Source organism: Erpetoichthys calabaricus, chromosome 12 (genome assembly GCF_900747795.2).
Source record: "Erpetoichthys calabaricus chromosome 12, fErpCal1.3, whole genome shotgun sequence".
NCBI classification, from domain to species: domain Eukaryota; kingdom Metazoa; phylum Chordata; class Cladistia; order Polypteriformes; family Polypteridae; genus Erpetoichthys; species Erpetoichthys calabaricus.
Genome location: NC_041405.2, coordinates 59,476,963 through 59,500,217, shown reverse-complemented (window position 1 = coordinate 59,500,217; position 23,255 = coordinate 59,476,963). Strand labels below are relative to the sequence as shown.

At 39.3% G+C, this 23,255-nt stretch overlaps 2 protein-coding genes across 2 annotated transcripts in view; both read left to right on the top strand.

The window, feature by feature from the left end:
* LOC114662323 (sodium- and chloride-dependent neutral and basic amino acid transporter B(0+)-like) overlaps positions 1-19,431 on the top strand; it is a 50,668-nt gene extending 31,237 nt beyond the window's left edge. Inside the window, 8 exon segments of the mRNA XM_051935377.1 lie at positions 1,903-2,131; positions 3,561-3,686; positions 5,081-5,199; positions 7,031-7,130; positions 8,663-8,772; positions 17,231-17,398; positions 17,837-17,897; positions 17,900-19,431. Of these exon segments, the coding sequence (XP_051791337.1) occupies positions 1,903-2,131; positions 3,561-3,686; positions 5,081-5,199; positions 7,031-7,130; positions 8,663-8,772; positions 17,231-17,398; positions 17,837-17,897; positions 17,900-18,030 (1,044 nt within the window). The 3' untranslated portion in view covers positions 18,031-19,431.
* The window catches only part of LOC127529958 (sodium- and chloride-dependent neutral and basic amino acid transporter B(0+)-like), a 36,348-nt gene continuing 31,174 nt past the window's right edge, over positions 18,082-23,255 (top strand). Inside the window, exon 1 of the mRNA XM_051935376.1 lies at positions 18,082-18,100. Within this exon, the coding sequence (XP_051791336.1) occupies positions 18,082-18,100 (19 nt within the window). The remainder of the gene's footprint in view (positions 18,101-23,255) is intronic.

Here is a 23,255-nt window from a genome sequence, read left to right as displayed (position 1 = left end):
GGGGCACTCAGAGCCCTGTCTGTGGGCATGCACGCCGTCGCCCCAGCACACAGTTCGTTACTATAAAGCCAGAGGGATGCGGTGCCGGACTGCTTCCCTCCCCCTCTTCATGCGCACCTGAGGACATTTCTCACATCACCCGCCCCTCTGCCCAGCAATCCAATGGGAGCAGTTCCTCCCTCCCCTGTCTGGGATAAGGCGGGCGGCTCACATGCGGTGTGAGGGTGCGGCGCGGACTGCAGCCTGTTGAGTCTGTGATTCCCGTGGTGGGGTTGGAGAGGAGCTAATTTGGAAGGGATGTGGTATAGCGGGTCCACAGCTAAAAATTGAGAAGGCAAGTTTTAATAGATAATCGCCGTACTTGCGGCTTAGAGGGGGGCGTGGTAGTTTGGTCAGCGCTTCATGATGTGGGTGGTCCTCGCTTAAGTGAACAGGTGAGGAGTCATCCGCATCTGTAATTGTTGCCGGGAGGTGCTAATCGCCACACCTGATCCACGTCCCCATAATATATAATAGAAGCGCGAGGCGGATGGAAAGGGGGAAAAAAAGAGAGAGAGAACAGGAATGGAGGTTAATGGGGAAGACCTGCGTGAAACAATTGAGAAGATAGAAGGGATGACAAAGGACAGCACAGTTAGTCCTGAAAATGAAATCCTTAAAGTGTGGAATTCTCTGCCAAATAATTTTAAGTCAATGAAAGCACTTGGGATTGCTTTCCTTACTTTGTTTGGATCATCTTATGCTTGTGAGCATCTGTTTTCAGCTTTGAATTATATCAGATCTGACACCAGAAACAGACTAACAGATGACCTGAGTGCTGCATGTGTTGCTCTCAAACTTACAAAGTATGAGCCAAGGTTAGACAAATGATCAGCATGCATACAACAGCAAAAATCACATTAATTGTTCAAAAGAATGCCAAATGCAAACTTTTACCTTTCCATAAAAAGTTGTTTGTATCATTGAAAGCTCTGTTATTGTGTTTTTCTTTTAAGACAAAAGATGTTAATCTATGAGTTGTTTTTTTAAACTAAAATCTCAGTATTCAGGTTAAATTGCCGTGTTGGAACTTTGCGATAAATACGTGGGTTTTGGGTTGCAGTTTGGGCACTCGGACTCTAAAAGGGTCGCCATCACTGCTTTGGGCCTTTGCTTGTCTTCCTCTATGTATAAATGGAAGTTATTTTCACCATAAAACATAATATAAACATGTTTTAATATCTATATTTTACAAATAAATTTAGAGGAGATTACATGGAGCTAGTAAATAAAAATTTATTAGCTACAAAAAAGTAGATGTTGTAAGAGACAGACACCCCAGTGTCTCTGCACCCCAGGAAAATATATTCTGTTTGTCTGTTCTGAGATTTTTTAGGGAAGGGAGAGTGGCAACATTTAATTTTTCTGAGCATATGTAAGTAAGAATTCACTATACTCTGTACTTGTGGAAACAAAAACCCTATAAACCTATAATACCAAGATATTTCTAAAATTTCCATCAGTCCATTTTCTAAACCAGCATAGTCTAAGGCAAAGCAAATAGTAATATGCTGTGACTAAGGCCTTGGACTTCAAACAGCTAACAACAAGGTTGCTGTTTCAGTTCAAGCTCGTAACTCCCGTCTTTATCTTGTTAGAAGAAATCTAACATTTTTTTTCGGAATTTAACCTTCTGAGTCATGTAAACAATGCATTAAAAATTAGATTAATGAGTAAGCCCAGACATTCACTGGGATCTTCAGGTTATTGACCAGAGTACATAAACTGGCTCTGTACATCCCCATAAATTGTTACTGAGTTTCGGCCAGATGCTCCCATTGTTAGGATGTAGCAGTAATCAGCCCTTAAATTAATATTTAATATTAACTTAATATTAATATTTCCTTTTTTGTTGTTTTAAAGGTTTGGAAGGACGCTGCCACTCAGATCTTCTTTTCCCTTTCTACTGCATGGGGAGGCCTTGTTGCTCTGTCTTCCTACAACAAATTCAACAACAACTGCTATTCAGATGCAATCGTCGTTTGTGTGACCAACTGCGTTACAAGTGTCTTTGCTGGATTTGCCATCTTTTCCGTTCTTGGACACATTGCTCATATATCACATAAGCCTGTGTCTGAAGTCACCCAGTCAGGTATTGGGACTACTCTGTACTCTCATTATGAAAGGAATAAAAAGATGTTTGTCTAAATGATCAATTGTTATTAAAAAGTATTCTTTATACGAATACTAGGGGGCTTTGCCCACCAACTCTCCCGGCCTGCGCTACGTGCCAGACATTTCACGTCTCTGCTGCTTGTGTATGTGGATTTCACTTTCACCAAACAACAAATCTTTTAATTAATTCTCGCGGATACTCCTCTTCATTGGGAAGAAACACTACTTTTCCTTAATGGCAATGTGAATTAGATGATCAACAAGTCTCAGAATGCAAACAATAAACTTGATCTCTTTTCGCTGTTCCGTTATTTCACCAAGTAATAATTTCCGTTAGTAAAGATCGCATTAGCGCAAACAATAATTTTTTTGAGACTTTCGAATTTTAGTACTTTCATTATCTCTAACCTGCTCTGCATGTGTATCGCGCCAACGTTTTTGAATTCTTTATGACATTTTACTTTGTCATCTACTCTTTGTCTTTTATTTTTCCAGCCCCGAGTGTGGTTAAGTCTCTTGGCACAAAGTCTCATCTCATGGGACGTGAAGGAATCTCCCTCAAAAAGTCACGTCTCATCCCAGGATTTTTTTTATTATAATAGAGAGAAAATGCAGTGGAAGCACATAGTTGTACTGTATATTGTTTAGTACCGATACACAGATTCAGTGTTTTGGGTTCAGTTCACATGCCTGATCTGTGTCTGTGTGGAACTGGCACATTCTCCCTAGTGAGATGTTAATACACCAATTTTCCTCAAAGATATGCATGTTAGATTATCTAACAAGAGATTATAAATTGGCTTCATGTGGGCCCTATGATGGACAGATAACTTATCCAGAATTGATTCCTGGTGTGTGCCCAGTGCTGGCCACATCAATTTTCCCCCCTAAATTCAAACTCCACAACAGTCATCATTTGAATGGAATTTCAGGTTCTCTCCATGTAAGTTTTTGTTGGGCATTTTGGTTCCCCTAACATCTCAAATAAGTAAGGATAATGTAACTAGTAACCATAAATGTTTTCTTTTAAAGGCAGTGGATACTTTATTTGGGCTGGAATTACATCCAGTGCTGGTTCCTACATGGCACCCAGTGCTGCAGTTATAGCCTATTGCTCTCCACAACTCTATATTAGAAAAAGCCAAAGCACAAACTAGTTAAGAGATGAATTGTTAATCCTAAATTGTAAATCTGACACTTCATACTATTCTTGAGAACTGATGTAGCGGTAGCAAATATCAGAAAGTGACAAACACAGATTGGACTATGGGTCAGTGAAAGTCTGCCATGTATAAGTAAAATTTTGGCCTAAATTTTAGTATGACTTGAATTATCCTGGACTCCTCTATTCTAGACTGCTGAAATGGAATATATTTGACTTAACCCTATTCTTTTTATCTCTTTAGGTTTTGGCTTGGCTTTCATTGCATATCCAGAAGCCCTTTCAAAGTTGCCCATATCACCACTGTGGTCTATCCTTTTCTTCTTTATGCTACTGACGCTTGGTCTGGACTCTCAGTTTGCAATAATTGGTAAGTCACCCAGTTTGTAATGGTTTTTAGATTATTCTGTCCTGATATGTGATTTGTTATGTATAACTGCTCATTTTTTGTCTACCTTAACATATCAGTGTAGGCTACCATTTTTAGTTTCCAGCTGAGGTGCCTTTCTGGGCTCTCCCAACATTCACATGAATTTTTAGTTGGAATACTCCCCTAAAAACCCATCACCCCCTCATCCTGGGTCAAAAACTGATAATATGATTAGAATTAAGTTCTTGTTTAGGAACCTGTAACACAAGTACAGGTGCATTATGTGATTGTGCAGGAAATTGATGAAATTTTCAGCATCAGAGATGGATTTTCCATGTGTTTATTTAGTTAGAGATCTTCCTGTCTATCCACATTTACAGAAATGTGGTACAAGTGCATATCATTATTTAGCAAATCTGAGTGTGATATCACACTGATGACAATCAAATTGATGCCTGGGTAAAAGAATCAGGAGGTGGGGAAAGGAGAAGATCTAGAAGTGTTTAACATTGCCTGACATTTCAGTCCGGCGTGTCTTTCACTTAATTCAGTAATTCAGAACTCCATTCTCTGTGTCAGCTGGCAATATGGAAAATAGTCATCTTGCTCTTCGATTGTCCTCTTTCCATTTAAGCATAAAAGCCGATGAAAATACCCACACATTCAGTATTGATTTCTATATCATTTAATATAGCTACTTAGTGTTATGCTGAATCCACATGAAAAAAGGTCAGTCCTACTATCATGGTGGTGTGACCACACATTGTAGGCCACATTCCCTGTCTTCATCTGTTCTGTAATTATGTTCTCCCATTTTGACCACTGCATTTCATTAGTGCATGTAAAAACCTGCTGCTGTGTCAGGACTAAAATAGAATATTAAACAGTCTCTCTATAGCAAGAGGCTGTAATTTTCTAATAACAAAAATGGCAAAGCGTGCTGATGGGATGAGTGGAAATCAGGACTCTCTTAACCAGCATCATTGACCCTGGGGCAAAGTAGTGTGCTGGGGCCCCTGTTTTGATAGCAAAACAGAAACATGCATAGGCATCAGAAACATTGTGGGCCCTTATGCTCCTGAGGCCCTCCGCCAGTGCCCATTGTGCCCATGCATTAAGGCGGCCCTGATGTAAATGACTGAATTTTCCTATAGTGCTTTAGTAAAGTGTGTAATAACAGACAAGACAAGAGAAATGGAAGTTATAGAAAAGGGTAAAACCTGTCTGGGTTGAGTGACATCCAAAAGTGTGTCAGAACCAACTCGGGGTAGCTACAGTATCTTTCATATCGGGTAGACAACTGTGGCTAGAGGTCATCTAAGCACATATTGCTTCATGAAAAACTCTTGATTTTTTTCTGAACTTGCAATAAATGAATACTTATCTTTTCTTAGAAACCATTACAACAGCACTACAAGATGAATTTCCCAAGTACCTTCGTTCAAGGAGAACCCTCATTACAGTAGTTGCCTGTGTTGTGCTTTATCTTCTTGGCCTGCCCTGCGTAACTGGGGTAAGTAAATCTTTTGAGTTAACCTGATGGGGGGGTAGGGGGAGGGAAGAGTTTAATATGAAAAAATGGTTAATTTGTCAAAAATGGTAGTGTTATTACCAAGTAGCTGATAATGCAATGAAAACTGACGGTGATGTCTTGTAATGACTAAGGAAGTGCACTTCTGATCTCAAGGGTGAAGGTTTAAAATCACATCCCTGGCTCTCTAGGTGATACTGAACGCGTTACTTCTGCCACCAACACAGTAGCAGTTAGGAAGTAAGGATGGATTTTAAGAGCTATACCATTTAATCTTCATTATAGAAGATCATCATTATAAACTGCCTTTCACTGCATTGTCCATCGCAAAGTGATTTTCCAAAAGCAACACATAATTGCAAGATAATTAAAACATAAGGCAACCACAGATGTTATGAAGTTTATTAAAACATGAGACAAATTGCCTTTTTTTTGGCAAAATCTATCACTAAACAGCTCATTAACAAATAAGTCATGATTTGAAGGACTGTAAGGTGATAATTCAGCTATACTACTAATTTGCCGAGGTACACCATGTGTGATTTGATAGCCTTGTGTGAAAATTATAGCTTTCTGTTTTGATTTTTATTAATATGCTAAATTAACATTATTTTTCACTCAATCAATTCTTCTTCATTTAATAAGACACGGCTTGATATGAATGTTTTTTAATATGCTAATCTACAAAATCTTAGAATGGAAAGAGACTCTGAAGTGTTTTCTGAATGAACTTGGAAAGTGTTTTGTAGCAGTTGCTACATAAAGTATTTAAAATATAGGCAAATCGTTGTCAAGGTCAAAAAAATAACTAACCATAATTTGTGGTGAATATCCTCAAATATGATATGAAGATCTGTAAGGTGATAATTCAGCTACACTACTAATTCACTTGTTCTAAAAATAAAAAGTCATACATCTTTCCATTTCCCGAACCTTTCTAATCCAGTTTTAGGTTAGCAGAGATGAAAGAGAAAACCCTAACAATCTCCACAAAGGCCATGATTGTGTGAAAAACTGATCCAAAGTACCTGGAGCTGTAAGAAAGCAGTACTAGCTATTGTACCCCCTTGCTACATTAAACAAATTCAGGTAGTACATGTGTCTGAGAAAACATTCTGTGATATAGCAGTATGTCTTATGATGTACAAATCATAATATAAAAAGGAAAAATAGTTAATATCCAGATGTAAATACCAGTAAATAGGCAGACCAAAAAAAGAATACACAAAACTAAGTGAACATGGCAGACAACTGAAGAAAGTAATTATTAAATGTACGGCCCTCAGGGCTTCCAAGGTAAATGACTGTTGAACAAAATGTAAGTGTAAATTTGTCATTTTTATTATTTGTGCATTTTTTGCCGCTATAGAAAGTAAATCATGTTAAGTGGCACTGCTCACAGCAAGGGGCCCAAGGTACAGAAATTCAAACACCTCATGTTATTTATTTGGTGTCATTTCAATATACTAATTTTAATTAGATTATGGAAATATTTATTTATTTATTGCTTGGTGAGAAGTAAGCACCATGGATCCAGTGTCCTGGGTTTAAATTGTGCTCCGGGTTATCGTCTTTTTGGAGTTTGGATGTTGTCCCCGTATGTGTGTGAGTTTTCCCCAGGGACCCCCAGTTTTTCTCCCAAATGCCAACTGACATGCAGGTCAGACAAACAAAAAAACAGGTGATCCTAAATTGGTCCAAAGAGAGTGTGGATGTATGATTGGTCAGTCTGTCGGTCTATCTATCTATCTACCTATCTATCTATCTATGGGATGTAGCAACTTCATTAATTCATCATGGATGTCTTCCATAGGCTGGAATCTACTGGGTTAATTTAATTGATCACTTCTGCTCTGGATGGGTACTTCTAATATCTGCTGTCTTGGAACTTGTCGGGATAATCTACATCTATGGTAAAATAAACTTCTTTGTCAAGCTTATTTTTAACAGCTGATAATTAGCTCAGTGTGCATGTTCAAATGCCCCATGTGAGAAATGAGATATTTTTTTCCATTTTGATTTATGGGAGCTATTGTAAGAATTACTGATTGTAATAGCAATTTTTTTTTTTAATAATTTGTGTGTTATAGACCAAGGTCATTTTAGTATACACTGTTAATGGACATGTCCAGAAATTTTCATATTACTGATTGAAATTGATCCCTTTTTATCAAAATACCATTAAATTCCATTTTAAAATATTGCCAAGACATTACTAGTGTTTTTAATGACTGTTGCTGCTTGGATAAGCTAAGGGAGTTGACCATTAGGACACTGAAGGAATTGCTGCTGAAAATGGAGCTTTGGAGTCATATGTGAATAATAAATAACAAAAATCAATCATTTCTAGCAGTAATAGCCATATTATTAATGGTGTACCCGTATTTCTAAGTCAATTTCATGGTATCTTGATAAAAAAGACATTACTTTCTATCAAAATCATGAAAATATGTCAACAGATTAGACTATCTCAAGATGGCAATGGAATCCATTAAGAGGAAGCCATTACTGGAAGAGGCAGGTCCAGGAAACCATGACCCAGAAGTGACATCACTGGTGCTTCCAGTCGTGATTAGGCAACAGTGCCAACCCTCGAATTAGGGTGGAATTACCATTAGATGAGCCCCCCCACGCACATGTATGACACCTTTTACATATACCTGTATACATACAACTGTCAAAGCATACAAGAAAAATTGTGTTGTTACCATCAAATACATTAAAGATGATGGATACAAATAAATGAATAGCTTTATTGTGCATACAGACATTAATATAATTTTTAGGCACTTATAGTCTTATAGGTTATTAACCTGTAAATGTAAGTAAATAACAGTATAAATTAGGATATGGTAGAGGCAATTTGCAATCAAGAAGAAGAAAACGAATTAAGGTCATTTGGATCTTGAACAAAATGTTACCTCAGGTGTCCATTGTTATTAGAAAATGGAAGGTCAAAATCCCGGTGGTCTCTCATTGCCACTCGAGTCTTTCTTTGGTACTCAGTGGAGCCCAATGTTCACGGCTGTGGTGGGCTCATCTAGTGGTCTAACTTTGGAGTCTGGCAGCAGTGAGTTTATTGTCTTTCATTTCCTCTGAGGTCCATTTTCAAGGCCAAAAGTACAGTGATGTCATGCATAACTTTCAGGACACAGAGAAAAAAAGAGAAAAAATGTATACAAGCTTGTTTAACAGGAGATTTTCTAAAGACCTAAAAACCTGACTCAATTGTAACTTTCAGCCATTCTATGGATATGAAGAGATAGGAGTTAAATAAAAGTTGGAAATACTACTGTGTAAATACTTTGTTCTCATTAGCGCATCTTTGTTACTTTTGTGGGTCAAGGCCAAATCAAACCCTTTTGGTTTTTGTTTCATAAATTTTATAAATTGTTATGTGAAATGTTTCACTGTCTCATTTTGCATCTGCTCATTTGTTCTCCAGGAGGAAACCGATTCATCAAGGACATTGAAATGATGATTGGCAAGAAAAACTATTATTTCTGGTTGTGGTGGAGAGCTTGCTGGTTTTTCATTTCTCCCTGTTTACTTACGGTGAGTACTGCATTTGAGTTTCATTTTAATATTGAAAAATTCATACTATTGGAGATGTAAAAGTGAGGATCAATCAGACAGGTGCTGTAAATCTCCAAACAGAAAAATTGGAAGTGGTCTCCCCTCGACTTTCTCGTATACTCAGATATGGGGATGGACATTTGAGGAGTAAACCTTTGGTTGAGCAAAGTGAAAGCGTACTTAAGTTATCGTATTTACATACACACACATACACCGAAGATCACGCAAACATTATTCCAAAAATGATATTTTCAGTCTCAGGGAGGTCTAAAACGTCGAGATTCATCAAAATCTCAAATGGAATTTTTTGAACGATTCCAGTACTTTCCCAATACTTTGCATACGAGAAAGTAAAAATAATCTTACAATTTGAAAAGTTGAAGGACATTAATAGCTTCATGGAAGCATTTTAAGTCGTCTTTTACATAAATAGTACCAAACAGGATTCAATTACCTCTAAGCATATTTGGCTGAAAATAACTGTATGAGAGAGATGCATTTCTTGTTAAAATGAAAGCTTATTTTGTTATTTTATGAGATGAACAGACCCAAACCTATCTTACATAAAGTTTGAATTAAGCACTATAAATGTACAGTGTGTGCTAAAACTGCAGAACAAATCTTCACAGTTTCTGACCCAACATTGGTACTGCAAAAGCTTCTTATTTGTAATATGGTATTTTGTACTGTATTCATTTGTGGTGAATTTGTTCAGTCCTGAATTTTGTGCCAGCTTAAGGGAAATGTCATATTGCCTTTTTTGGGTTGTATGCTCTCCACCCCACCCTTATACTGAGGCATAAGTAAACAAAATGGGTAAAAATTCAGTGCTCAACTCCATTAAACTCCACTCATTTGTCAGGATCATTAGTGTAATTTGGAAAATTGCTATTTAAATTATAATAATAATTAAAAAATAAATTTTAAAATAAAAGCTGACTGTTGTTCAAACTGTTGTTTATTACAGTGGTTGTGGCTGTAGCTTTATTTATCACAACCTGGCATGCACTTTAGCAATGTATACGACACAACCCGCCCCAAAAATGGTCAGCAATGAGCCCCTTCAAATACCACGGAATAATTCATACCTGGGAAATAATACATCAGATATACAATCCAAGCAGAGCTTACTGGGAACATACTTGAAGACATATGTCTTAAGAATTAGTAAGTTGTAATACCATTGTATAAAAATATTAAGAATTAGTAAGTTGTAATGTGATTGTACAGCAACACATTTTACAAGGCTCATTCCACCTCTCCGTGAGTGTGATGTACTGTATAAAGTGTCCATTCTCACGTGGGAAGTGTTTCACTCAGAAGGAATATTTCCAATGAAATCTTTGTGGATATACTGTACTTCACCTCTCGTTTAATAACAAATTTAATTTGTGCATTTTGTTGAAGGTTAAGATTCCTTTCTCTTTTTAAAGTAGTCTTTAATTTTTTTAAGGTAGAACTCTATACAGTACAGTAACTTTGTATTTTTGTTTTTTGTGCTTTTCACTTTATAACTGAAATTATATTATCACCAAAACTCTCTACATTATATCTTTGACTGGTTACTCTCCTTTGCATCATAAGTAAGGAATCATGCAGGAAACCTAAAGTTCCTCTTAAATATTAAGTAATTGTGGCTAATCTATCTATCTATATCTATATCTACAGTGCATCCGCAAAGTATTCACAGTGCATCACTTTTTTCCACATTTTTTATGTTACAGCCTTATTCCAAAATGGATTAAATTCATTTTTTTTCCTCAGAATTCTACACACAACACCCCATAATGACAATGTAAAAAAAGTTTACTTGAGATTTTTGCAAATTTATTAAAAATAAAAAAAATTGAGAAAGCACATGTACATAAGTATTCACAGCCTTTGCCGTGAAGCTCGAAATTGAGCTCTGGTACATCCTGTTTCCCCTGATCATCCTTGAGATGTTTCTGCAGCTTAATTGGAGTCCACCTGTGTAAATTCAGTTGACTGGACATGATTTCGGAAGGCACACACCTGTCTATATAAGGTCCACAGTTGACAGTTCATGTCAGAGCACAAACCAAGCATGAACTCAAAAGGAATTGTTTGTAGACCTCCAAGACAGGATTCTCTCGAGGCACATATCTGGGGAAGGTTACAGAAAAATTTCTGCTGCTTTGAAGGTCCAATGAGTACAGTGGCCTCCATCATCCGTAAATGGAAGAAGTTCGAAACCACCAGGACTCTTCCTAGAGCTGGCCAGCCATCTAAACTGAGCGATCGGGAGAGACAGGCATTACTCAGGGAGGTGACCAAGAACCTGATGGTCACTCTGTCACAGCTCCAGAGGTCCTCTGTGGAGAGAGGAGAACCTTCCAGAAGGGACAACCATCTCTGCAGCAATCCACCAATCAGGCCTGTATGGTAGAGTGGCCAGACGGAAGCCACTCCTTAGTAAAAGGCACATGCCAGTCCGCCTGGAGTTTGCCAAAAGGCACCTGAATGACTCTCAGACCATGAGAAGAAAATTCTCTGGTCTGATGAGACAAAGATAGAGCTCTTTGGTGTGAATGCCAGGCGTCACGTTTGGAGAAACCCTGGCACCATCCCTACAGTGAAGCATGGTGGTGGCAGCATCATGCTGTGGGATGTTTTTCAGCAGCTGGAACTGGGAGACTAGTCAGGAAAAAGGGAAAGATGACTGCAGCAATGTACAGAGACATCCTTGATGAAAACCTGCTCCAGAGCGCTCTTGACCTCAGACTGGGGGTGATGGTTCATCTTTCAGCAGGACAACGACCCTAAGCACACAGCCAAGATATCAAAGGAGTGGCTTCAGGGACAACTCTGTGAATGTCCTTGAGTGAGCCCAGCCAGAGCCCAGACTTGAATCCGATTGAACATCTCTGGAGTGTTCTTTAAAATTGCTGTGCACCGACGCTTCCCATCCAAACCTGATGGAGCTTGAGGAGGTGCTGCAAAGAAGAAATCGGGCGAAACTCGGCCAAGGATAGGTTTGCCAAGCTTGTGGCATCATATTCCACAAGACTTGAGGCTGTAATTGCTGCCAAAGGTGGCATCAACAAAGTATTGAGCAAAGGCTGTGAATACTTATGTAAATGTGATTTCTCAGTTTTTTTATTTTTAATAAATTTGCAAAAACCTCAAGTAAACTTTGTTCACATTGTCATTATGGGGTGTTGTGTGCAAGAATTCTGAGGAAAAAAATGAAATTATAATCCATTTTGGAATAAGGCTGTAAGATAACAAAATGTGCAAAATGTGGAAAAAAGTGATGCACTGTGAATACTTTCCGGATGCACTGTATATACAGTATATATATATATATATATATGATATATATATATACTATAGTGACAGATTAAGGTCTCCGTGACCCCTTGAACCCTCAGACTAGACGTCAGGACACCAGATAAAAGTCCAAATAATTTATTATTAATAATATAATAATAATAAATGTGCACAAAGCACCCTCACTCCACAATACTCAAAATAATAATTACACAATAACAATAATCCTCCACACTCCCAGAACGCGTTGCCACCCTTCCACCCAGCTCAGCTCAACGTCTGGGATTTCCCATCGTCCTTTTAATATCCCCTGACCCCGGAAGTGTTTCTGTCCAATCAGTCCACAGTTCCTTTTCCCTTCCGGGTCAGTGTAAACAGTCCTTTTCTTCACCCCGGGAGCACGTCGTTCCTTACTGTCACGTGACGCCTCTCCCGGGTTATAGGGCACATAAGAGCTCCACAGAGCCCCCTTACAGCGACTCCCGGTGGCCCCCAAAGGTATCCAGCAGGGCTGTGTATATAAAAACTACATAGTCCATGAGGCCCTGCTGGAAACTCGGGGCACGTCCACGCTGCTGGAAGAGCTCCTCCTGGCGGCCCTGGGGGTGAGGCCGGAGTAGAAAGCCAGCAATCCTTCACAATATATATATAGAATATATATATATATATATATATATATATAATTTATATTATATATATAATAACTCATGAGAAATTCTATAAAGAGAGCTCCATGTACAATTCACACTAGAGTCATCCTACTCTTTGCTATCACAATACCTCAGTTGGGCTATATATATATATATATATATATATAATATATATATATACGTATATGGGTGACATCATCCATTCTGATATTGCTAAACTGCAAACGCAGCACCCCGAGGCGCTTGTGCTAATCGATGGAGACTTATAACCATGTGATGCTGGACAAAACATTACCTGCCTTCTCCCAGTATGCTGGATTGTAACACTCAGGGAAATAGGACTAATGACCTACCTGTATGCAAACATTAAAGATGCATTACAGCGCCACCCCCTGCGCCCCTGTGCTTGAGAAAAGCAGATCATAACCTGGTTTGCTTCAGGCCTCACTACAAACCCAGAGTGAGGGAGCTACCTACAACCACACGCTCATTCAGGAAGTGGTCCCCCTGAGGCAGAGCAGGTTCTGAGAGACTGCTTTGGAACTACAGATTGGGATATCCTGCCAGGGATCATTTTGTGAGAACATTGAGAGGTTGTTGACTGCACTACTGACTACATCAACTTCTAGTATGGACATTGTAGTTCCACTAAGAACAGTACGCTGCTATGCTAACAACAAGCCATGAATTACAAGTGACATCAAGGGCCTTTTGAACCAGAAGAAAAGGGCTTTTAAAGGCAGTGATCAGCATGAGCTCAAGCGAGTGCAGAAGGAACTCTGAGTGCAGCTCAGGGTGGTGAAGGAGTAGTATAGGAGAAAGCTGGAGCAGAAGTTGCAGAATAACAGCATGAAGGAGGTGCGGGAATGGGATGAAGATCATCACTGGCTGCAGCTCGAAGTGGGGGTGCCACCATCGAGATAGACGTGGAGAGAGCAAACCAGATGAACAACTTCTTTAACAGGTTTGACCACCCTAACCCACTCACCTCGGAGTACTGCACCCCTCCACCCATCCTTCTGCTGATGCCAGCATAGCAGAGAGTTTCCCCCCCACCCACTAATTACAGCAGCCCAGGTAAGCAGAGAGCTGAGTGAGACTTTCCACTGCCAGCAAAAAGCAGTGGGTCCAGATGGAGTATCGCCCACGACTGCTGAAGGCCTGTGCATTGGAGCTGGGGAGACAGTCCTCTACAGCACACTCTTCAACCTGAGCCTGGAACAGGGGAGAGTCCTGAGGCTTTGGAAAACATCTTGCATCACCCCAGTCCCAAAGGTATCATGTCCCAGTGAGCTGAATGACTTCCGGCCTGTTCGCTTTGACGTCACATATGTGATGAAGACATGGAGCAGCTGCTGCTTCACCACCTGAGGGCCACAGGTCCGCCACGCCCCTGACCCTCTGCAGTTTGCATACCAGGAGAAGGTGGAGCGGAGGATGCCATCATCTACATGCTACACCGATCCCTCTCCCACTTGGACAGAGGGCAGTGGTGCAGTAAGAATTATGTTTCTGGACTTCTCTAGCGCCTTCAACACCATCCAACCTCTGCTCCTTAGAGACAAGCTGACAGAGATGGGAGGATAGATTCATACCTGGTGGCATGGATCGTGGACTGTCTTACAGACAGACCTCAGTATGTGTGTCTCGGGAACTGCAGGTCTGACATTGTGGTCAGCAGCACAGGAGCGCTGCAGGGGACTGCACTTTCTACGGTCCTGTTCAGCCTATATACATCGGACTTCCAATATAACTTGGAGTCCTGCCACGTGTAAAAGTTCGCTGACGACACTGCTATCGTGGGCTGCATCAGGAGTGGGCAGGAGGAGGAGTATAGGGACCTAATCAAGGACTTTGTTAAGTGGTGCGACTCAAACCACCTACACCTGAACACCAGATAAAACCAAGGAGCTGGTGGTGGATTTTAGGAGACCCAGGCCCCTCATGGACCCCGTGATCATCAGAGGTGACTGTGTGTAGGGGGTGCAGACCTATAAATACCTGGGCAGTGCAGCTGGATGATAAATTGGACTGGACTGCCAATACTGATGCTCTGTGCAAGAGAGGACAGAGCCGACTATACATCCTTAGAAGGCTGGCATCCTTCAAACATCTGCAATAAGATGCTGCAGATGTTCTATCAGACGGTTGTGGCGAGTGCCCTCTTGCTGGGGAGGCAGCATACAAGAAGGACGCCTCACGCCTGGACAAACTGGTGAGGAAGGCAGGCTCTATTGTAGGCATGGAGCTGAACAGTTTGACATCTGTGGCAGAGTGACGGGCACTGAACAGGCTCCTGTCAATCATGGAGAATCCACTGCATCCACTAAAGTGTCATCTCCAGACAGAGGAGCAGCTTCAGCAACAGACTGCTGTCAATGTCCTGCTCCACTGACAGACTGAGGAGATCGTTCCTCCCCCACACTATGCGACTCTTCAATTCTATCTGGGGGGGTAAACGTTAACATTATGCAAAGTTATTTTCTGTATTTACCTGCATTTTTTTTATCACTCTTTAATATTGTTTCCTCATCAGTATGCTGCTACTAAAGTATGTGAATTTCCCCTTGGATTAATAAAGTATCTATCTATAATATAAATAAATAGACAAATAAATAAATAATACTAATAATCACAAGATATTTTATAAAGAGAGCTTCATGTAGAATTCATACTAGCATGAACACACCGAGAGTTTCTTTCCGCAACAGACTCTTTAGTATCACAATACCTCAGTTGAGTTTTTCCCAACAGTTTAAAAATAAGGTCAGAGGAGGCAACTCAAAATGCAATGCAGGATAGTATTTTATACTGGTTGTGCCAGTTAGGAACGCATTCAATAAAGTGAATAACATTGCAACATTACAAATGAAATGTTGAAACAGCAAACTTAAAACCAAAAAGTACTGGTGCCATCTTACTTGTGTTTGATCAATACAAGCTTGTGTGGCTCGTTTCATTGATCCTGCAGCATTATGTTGTGCTGAATGAAGTTCTGTTTGCTATAATCTGTTGCTTGTGCACTTGCAAGCATATCTGTTATGAATCGAAGATAATGTGGCCCAATGGCTGAAAACCAGTGCTATCCTATATGTAACCTGGTGCCGATTTTGCTTTGTGTTCGAGTTACTTATATATTTAGTGTGTCAACGTGCTCCTCAATAACCCGGTTATCCACAGAAACCTGATTTCTAAAATGCCATGTAAGCCTTGATTCTGGTTATAGAAGTAAGTTTATTGGCCAATGAGAAACCTGGAAGATTCCTCTGCAAATAACACGGTTAGTGGCCATGTAAACCCTTACCCAAATTACTGTCATAGTTTTTGTAGTCTTTTGTAGTTTTTTGTAGTGTTAGCGTCACACATCCTTTCAGCAGCCACAGGTAGAAGCGTCCACAAAATAAATTCTCAGTGGCAAATGTTCAAGCGATTGGATTGTTCCTTCTCCTGGCTGAAATAATCTGAAACAACAACAACATTGCGTTCTCATATTACTTTTTAAAGTAACGAGTAACCTCACAAACAAAATACTTTTTTGTAATAAAAATACCCCCGTTATTATTATTACAGCAGCACTAGGGCGTAAGGCAAGAAGCACACATACCGGAGTCATTTGCGGGGACCAATCACAAAGTCAAAGCAGGACCGAGAGTGCTGTGTGCAATCCGGTAACAGAAACACACAAGTAAAGCGTCAGTTTGACTAAACATTTTTACAAAACACAAGAAAATGATCATAGATGTCATACTTAATTTCAGATTCACGGTCTCCTATGATGATGTTTTAACTCTTTTTTGCAATAAAAAATAATAACATGAATAATAATGGCTTGTGGCCGCCAGAGGGCGCTCCAGTAGCCCAAGCCCCGACACAGACAGACGCAGACACACATTTTGCCACACAGCATACGTTTATTACAGTGGGGAAGCACTTTTCCCTTGCTCCCCACCGCAGCACAGTTCCAAAGCAGACCTAGCACCAATACAAATGACACAGTGCTTTCTTCTTCTTGCTCTTCCTCGTTCTGCCCTCATTCCACATCTCGCAAGCTTCGTCCTCTTCCACCCAACTCTGACACCCCGGTTGAAACGAGGTGGCTCCTTTTGTGCTGCTCCTGGGAGTGCTTCCAGTGTTGCATCCTTATGACCCACGGAAGCCCTATACACAAGGGCTCAACAATCCCTGCCACAGCCCCTGGCCCATCCCCACCGAACCCAACTGGGCTGTAGCAAACTCTAACTCCCAGCATGCCCTGCGGGAATCTATGGTGACGTAATGGTTCGGGGGAAGCAGTGCCCTTTATAAGCTACTTCTCCCGGTCCTTCCATTCGGGAGGAGTCCCGGCCTGGCAAAAATGCCGGCTGCCTCTTTCAGGCTACAAAGGTATTCCAAATACTGTGTATATTTAATTAGAAAAATGTCAACAATTACAGTTTTCAAAGGTGTATAACCTTTTTAGCAGTCACGACTAAATCAAATTTTTTTTACATTTTCAGATCATATTGGTGTGGTCCTTGGTAACATTCTCAGCACCTTCATATGGACCTATTCCCTATCCAATATGGGGAACGGTGCTTGGATGGTTTATGTTAGCCTTCTGCATCATCTGGATTCCCATATTTGCTGGTTTCAATTTTGCAAAAGCAAAGGGAGGCATATTGGAAGTAAGTCTAGAAACAAAAATTAAAAAGAATGTCTGCTGTTTATATTTTCTGCATCTTAGTGGGCTTATATGTAGATTAAATTACCAATTAAGTGAAGAATTTAACAGCTATTATTAGTATGTGAATAATTTATAATGAATACTTTAACATGTGAACCGCAGAGTCAACATTATCCAAATAGTATTGCTTTGAATGAATTGTCTTTGTGTTTGGTTAAACCATGTACCTTACATTTGACATTTCGTAATACAATTTTAATATATTCAATGAAAAAGAAGGTAATGTTGCATGATAGCTGGAGACACACCTGTAATTTTGACTATCCTATAGAATTAAGTCTCATTGAGGATTTTAAGCAGGCAAGATTATGAATATTTAAAAAAAAAGTTTTAAAGCAAAGAAAATAAAATAGTTTGATATTTCTCTTTTCCAAAACAGCGCTTCAGGCAAATTTGTTCTCCTACACCTGACTGGGGTCCTTACCTTGAATGCCACCGTGGTAAAGGTACAAGAATCAAGAGAGTCCACAGACAATTCAGCAATCCAAGCAAAACGAAAATGATTTGTCGATTGTTTATGCTAATGATATGCTAATGATTTCATCACCAAACTGTGATCAGATGCGTGTATAGGAGGCTACCAAAGAGATTATTGTAGAAACCATCACCTGCAAGGAGTCAGATATGGTGAGATCTGAAGCCAGTGGGCAATCTCATGGGATAAATCACAAAAAGAAAATGTCATCTCTATGTGACACGCATACAGCGTATATTCATTGGCGCAAAGCATTACTGCGTTTTGTGCATAATTTCTTTTAAATCATATGCTTAGCCTAAAGATCAAAAATATTAGGGACTGACAACAAAATTTGTTAGTATGAAGAAATAATTTTATCATTTTCACTGTAAAGTTTAAAGACAGTTAATAGTAGATTTACTGTAAATAGCATCATTTTGTGATTTTATTCATAAGCTAGTCTGTTTCTTAAGTTCTGAGCAGATACAAATGTTTTTCTACTGAATGTCATTGATGACATCATTTTTGGCATCTTTACTGCTGGCAGTTTACTTTTATTTTATTTTATTAATGGGACATTTCATGTTTCTAACTGTCTAAAGGTCATCAGACATTATTTGTATGTGAAGAAAGGAACCTCTCACCTATGCAAAGTTGGGCTTTTGTTTTCTTTTTTAGTTCCAGTTTGGTCAGTTGCAGTATACATGGGTTTATGCTCGCCGCTGGTATCATTTACATTTAACAGGGGTGAGGAGGGCCATTTGTCATGATATCAGAATATAATCTTACCAAACAATCACTCCAGTAGCATGTAAATAACTTACTATGTTGCTCCATTGCCCTACTGTTTTGTGTGAACAACACAACCATTTTGTGGGCACAGTCCAGTAAGATATTAATGGGGACTAAATCAAGGAGATGATAGTGTAGCTTAGCGCCTAATCACAGTTTGTCATATGTACTACGGGCTGGCCTTTATCCAGAGATCATGAGGGGTCTATGATTTAATCATTTTATAAAATGAACCAGTTCTATGGTATGAATTTATAGATGGGAATGAAAAGTCAAAGCTTGGCAAATATTCTGAACAGACATATATTAGGTAGGTTCACGTGAACATCAGTGTTCATTGGCAAAATGATGTGAAATTTAACTTAAACGTCTATACTGTAAAACTGAATTTGAAATCGTTCTCTGCACGTAAATATATGTGAATATCTAGCAGACAGGGTATCACGTTATCAAGGTACTGTATAAAAACAAACAAGAAAAACATTTCAATTAAATGTCCTCCATTAAGGAAGCACTTTATTAGTGAAAGGAAACAGTTTCACCTTTTGTATTTTTTCAGTTTCTTCTTAAATGTGTATGTAAATAGCAATCTGACTGCCAAAGTTTTTCTTTTTGTAGCGCATTTTAAAAACACATTTTTATGAGCTATGTAATCTTAGATAATTTGAAAGCAGTTCATTGTACATATCCTGTTCTAATTTAAAAGGGGTGATGAATTCTGCACAGTTTTTGTAAAGAATAGAGTTTTTTGATGTTATTTTAAATTTCCAATAAATTTGATGACTTGCTTTGTTTCTTTCAAAAATTTCAGTTGCATTCACTAATTCTTTACATTTTTTGGTATGCTCATTCCTACACAGTCTTGAAGTAATTGTTGTATTGGCTTCTTGGGTATAATAAATGTTAAAGCTACACGTTACAAGTACTCAATGATCCATTCATCCATGTCCCAGACCTCTATAGTGGACCATTTTAGTGTATAGTAATTAGGACTGATTTAGGAACGTTTCACAAATATTATGCACTGTTTTATAAATTTCAGTCAGCTCAGACATGGAAACTCATTTGTTATACAGTAAATGGATATCAATAATGTATGAGTGCAGTGTCACATTGTGTTGAAAGGAAATGGCATATTTTACTAATTACAAGACATTACACTCTTCTTTTTCTGTGATCAAATGTACAGTATATTACTAGGACCAAGAATAAACAGAAAAACGCTAAACATGAGAAATAAAGTAACATCATTCACTGCAACCACCCCTCATTCTTTCACCTTAGTATACAATGATCAGTCACAGCATTAAAACCACTAACAGGTGAAGTGAATAACATTGATTATCTTGTTACAATGGCACCTGCCAAGGGTGGGATATGACAGGCAGCAGGTGAACAGTCAGTCAGTTCTTGAAGGTGATGTTTTGGAAGCAGGAATGGTTTGAGGAACATGACAAAGACTTCATGGTGTTGACTTGGATTTCAAACTCTCAAGTTCACAGTCTGACTGAGCATCTGTGAGATGTGCTGGAAAAACAATTCTCATCAAAGTCAACACCACCTCGCAACTGAAAGATGTGAGACCGTGAGTCTTATGAAGACACGGGTAACGAGCCTCTCGGTGCCGTGGATATGGTGGTAATAGAAGCCAGTGTAAGCTTTGGGGATGCATTCACCTGTTTCGCTAGGAGATGGTTATAAGAAAAGGCAAGGAAAAAAAAAACAACAATGAAGAGTTTTATTAAACGTACCGTCTCGGAGGGAGTTGTGCACATTGTGCTCATTCAGTTTTTTTTTTTGTTGTGTTCACTGGGATTTGCTCTGTGCGTAGGGGGGAAACAGGCGCGCGCCAAGTCATCGTCAGCTTAACCTTCCTCTTCTGTTAGCTTTCTGTTACTATCTCTTATGTTAACGGGTCGGTTTTGACCCGTGTCTTTAATCAGCCATATTACCCTCAAAACAATTATTTATCATCCAATTTTTTTCCTTACCTCTTGGTTACTTTGTTATGCTTCCTTGTCCATTAAAAGAATGTTTTTAATATTTTTGCTGTGACCTCATGAGCTTTTACTTTAACAGCATACCTCTCGTTTTCAATTTTAAAAATGATTAAATGAACCTCAAGAGAATTATTTAAATAAATAAAAGGTTGTTATGTTACCTGACTATTACTGAGGGGTATTAGAACACATCTCTTAAATAAATTTGTTATATATATTTTTTATTTAATATTAATTACTATAGTAACATCTATGGTGTTACGGGTCAAATTTGACCCATATATATATTTCAAAGAAAAAGGCAAAAAAGTATATTCAAAAATTACTTTAATATAAATGGAAAGCTAAACAAGTAAATCTCAAAGTGTGGATTTGCAAGGTCAAACAAACAACGAACAATCAAGCAAATCAAACCAATAGAAATGAGGCACTAGTTCCAAAAAACGTCTTTGTGTGCAAGAACATGCATGTGCATTTAGATGCATGTGTGGCAAAAAGTGACACTTTTAGTGTGTTCTTTGCAAAAATATTTTTTGCAGCAGAAGCAGAGTATGTTTGTCTTTCTGTCTTTATTGCTAGGGCAGACCTGACACCTCTTTCTTTTAGAATCAGGTGGCCTCAGTGGGGTTGTGGCTGTGGCTGTGTAGGTTGATGTTGAGGCAGTGTTGGCGAAGAGGATGCTGGCACTGATGCTCTTTGTGTTGCTGATGGTGTGGAAGGAGTGCTACGTGAGCTCTGCAGCTGTCTGACCAAGGCTGCAGCAGCTGGGTCCCGGGGCACCCGTTCCCTTCGCTCAATGTGTGCCTTGACAAGGGAACTTCCTAACTCCTCAAGAAACATTCTCCGCTTGTTTTTTCTGGTTGAGTTCCACCCTAGGTGAATGTGGGTCCACAACACAAATGCATTGTATGCAGACACATCTAGAATGTTATAAAACACAACCATTGGCCATCTCCTGGTCATTCTCTGGCAAGTGTAGGTGGCAGTCAGGTTGTCCACTCCACCTTTGTTTTTATTATAGTCCAAGATAATTATGGGCTTTTTGTCACTTGATGACCCTACCAACACAAAGTAATAATTTTCACCAGAGCATTTTATAATTTAGTACAATTGGTTTTTTTTTTGTTTTATTTTAATTAAATACAGATTCCTGACAAAGTCAAAAAGCCTTAATGCAATAAACAAAATTAGGTAGTAGTTTTATGCATTTAAAAAGTAAAACGGGTCGGCGCTGACCCTAACACAAGAGGAAGGTTAATTAAAAGGTGGCGCACTGTCCGTACTGTACCGCGAGACCGTGTGGGTAGGTAGAAGATTGAGTATTAGGGGGGTGCTGTGAGTGTCAGGTTTGTTTTGGTGGGATAGTGAGGGTTTATTGTGGATGTCTTGTACTTTGTGGATTGTTCATTATTAGAAAGTATCTGTAAAGGGTTCTAATGTCAGCTTTGATTCGTTTTTATCACTGTTGGGAGTTGGATAAAGTGATTGTATCCCCCTCCCAAGGATAAGAATGGAGATGCCTAGGTGCAGCGTATCATTAGATGGGCTGGTTTTAGGTTATTTAAGGCTGAATGGACCAAGTAGATATTGCCAAGTAGTAGTGATGGGAAGTTCGGATCATTTTACTGAGTCGGACCTTTGAGTCTCGTTCAGCAAAATGAACGAATCCTTTTTCGAGTCATTTTGTTCATTTTAGCAAAATATAATTAAAATGTTACCTGTTACCTCCCTAACGCATCTACTGCTTACACAAATGTTGATCACACTAGAAACAAGACAAAACTATAATGCTATAAGAAACAGAAAATATTAATTCATTGTTTACCTGGGTCTTTAGTCTATGATTCGCTCACCTCGCCTCTTATCTGACAAGTTTTTGGGTTTGAGTCGTTCGTTCATCACGTGACAGCCCAATTAGCTAACCAAGGCAGTCTGAGCCGGAAAGAGAATTGATTAGTTCATTCCTCGAGTCTTTCGAGTCGTTCGTTCTTTTGTCACGTGACCACTTACTGGCTCAGTACCTCAGTCAAATACTAACGTAAAATTCCATTTGTTGTATGTTGTATTGTAAATGACTTTAACTCTCCAGTTTTTATTTCAAGTAGATATTGCTGCAGAGAATGGGGAAGGAAAGACCGCACTGCAGTGACGAGATAGACGAGAGTGTTGGAAAAACCCAATACTATCCACCTGCAGAGCCACAGCGCCATACGTCACCACAGTTGTAGACCCACAGTTACAGACCCAGAAGTGACGTCTGCGTCGTTTCAGGACTGACTTCGTAAAATTACTTTTGGAAGGTTTCGGCAGTTCTCGGCAAAGCCCGGAAAGTAACGTCGGGTCAAAGACCCGTTTAGAAACCAAATAATACGCATCATTGTGAAGTTCAGAGGGTTTCTGCCATCACGTCGTGTCATACATCAAACTAAACAATACGGATCATTTCTGTGAAATACACTATTAACATTTACGTTGTGTTCGGGTCTGTGGGAACCATTTAACATGTCGACAAAATTAAAATCATCAAGATATGTGTTAATTGAAATAGT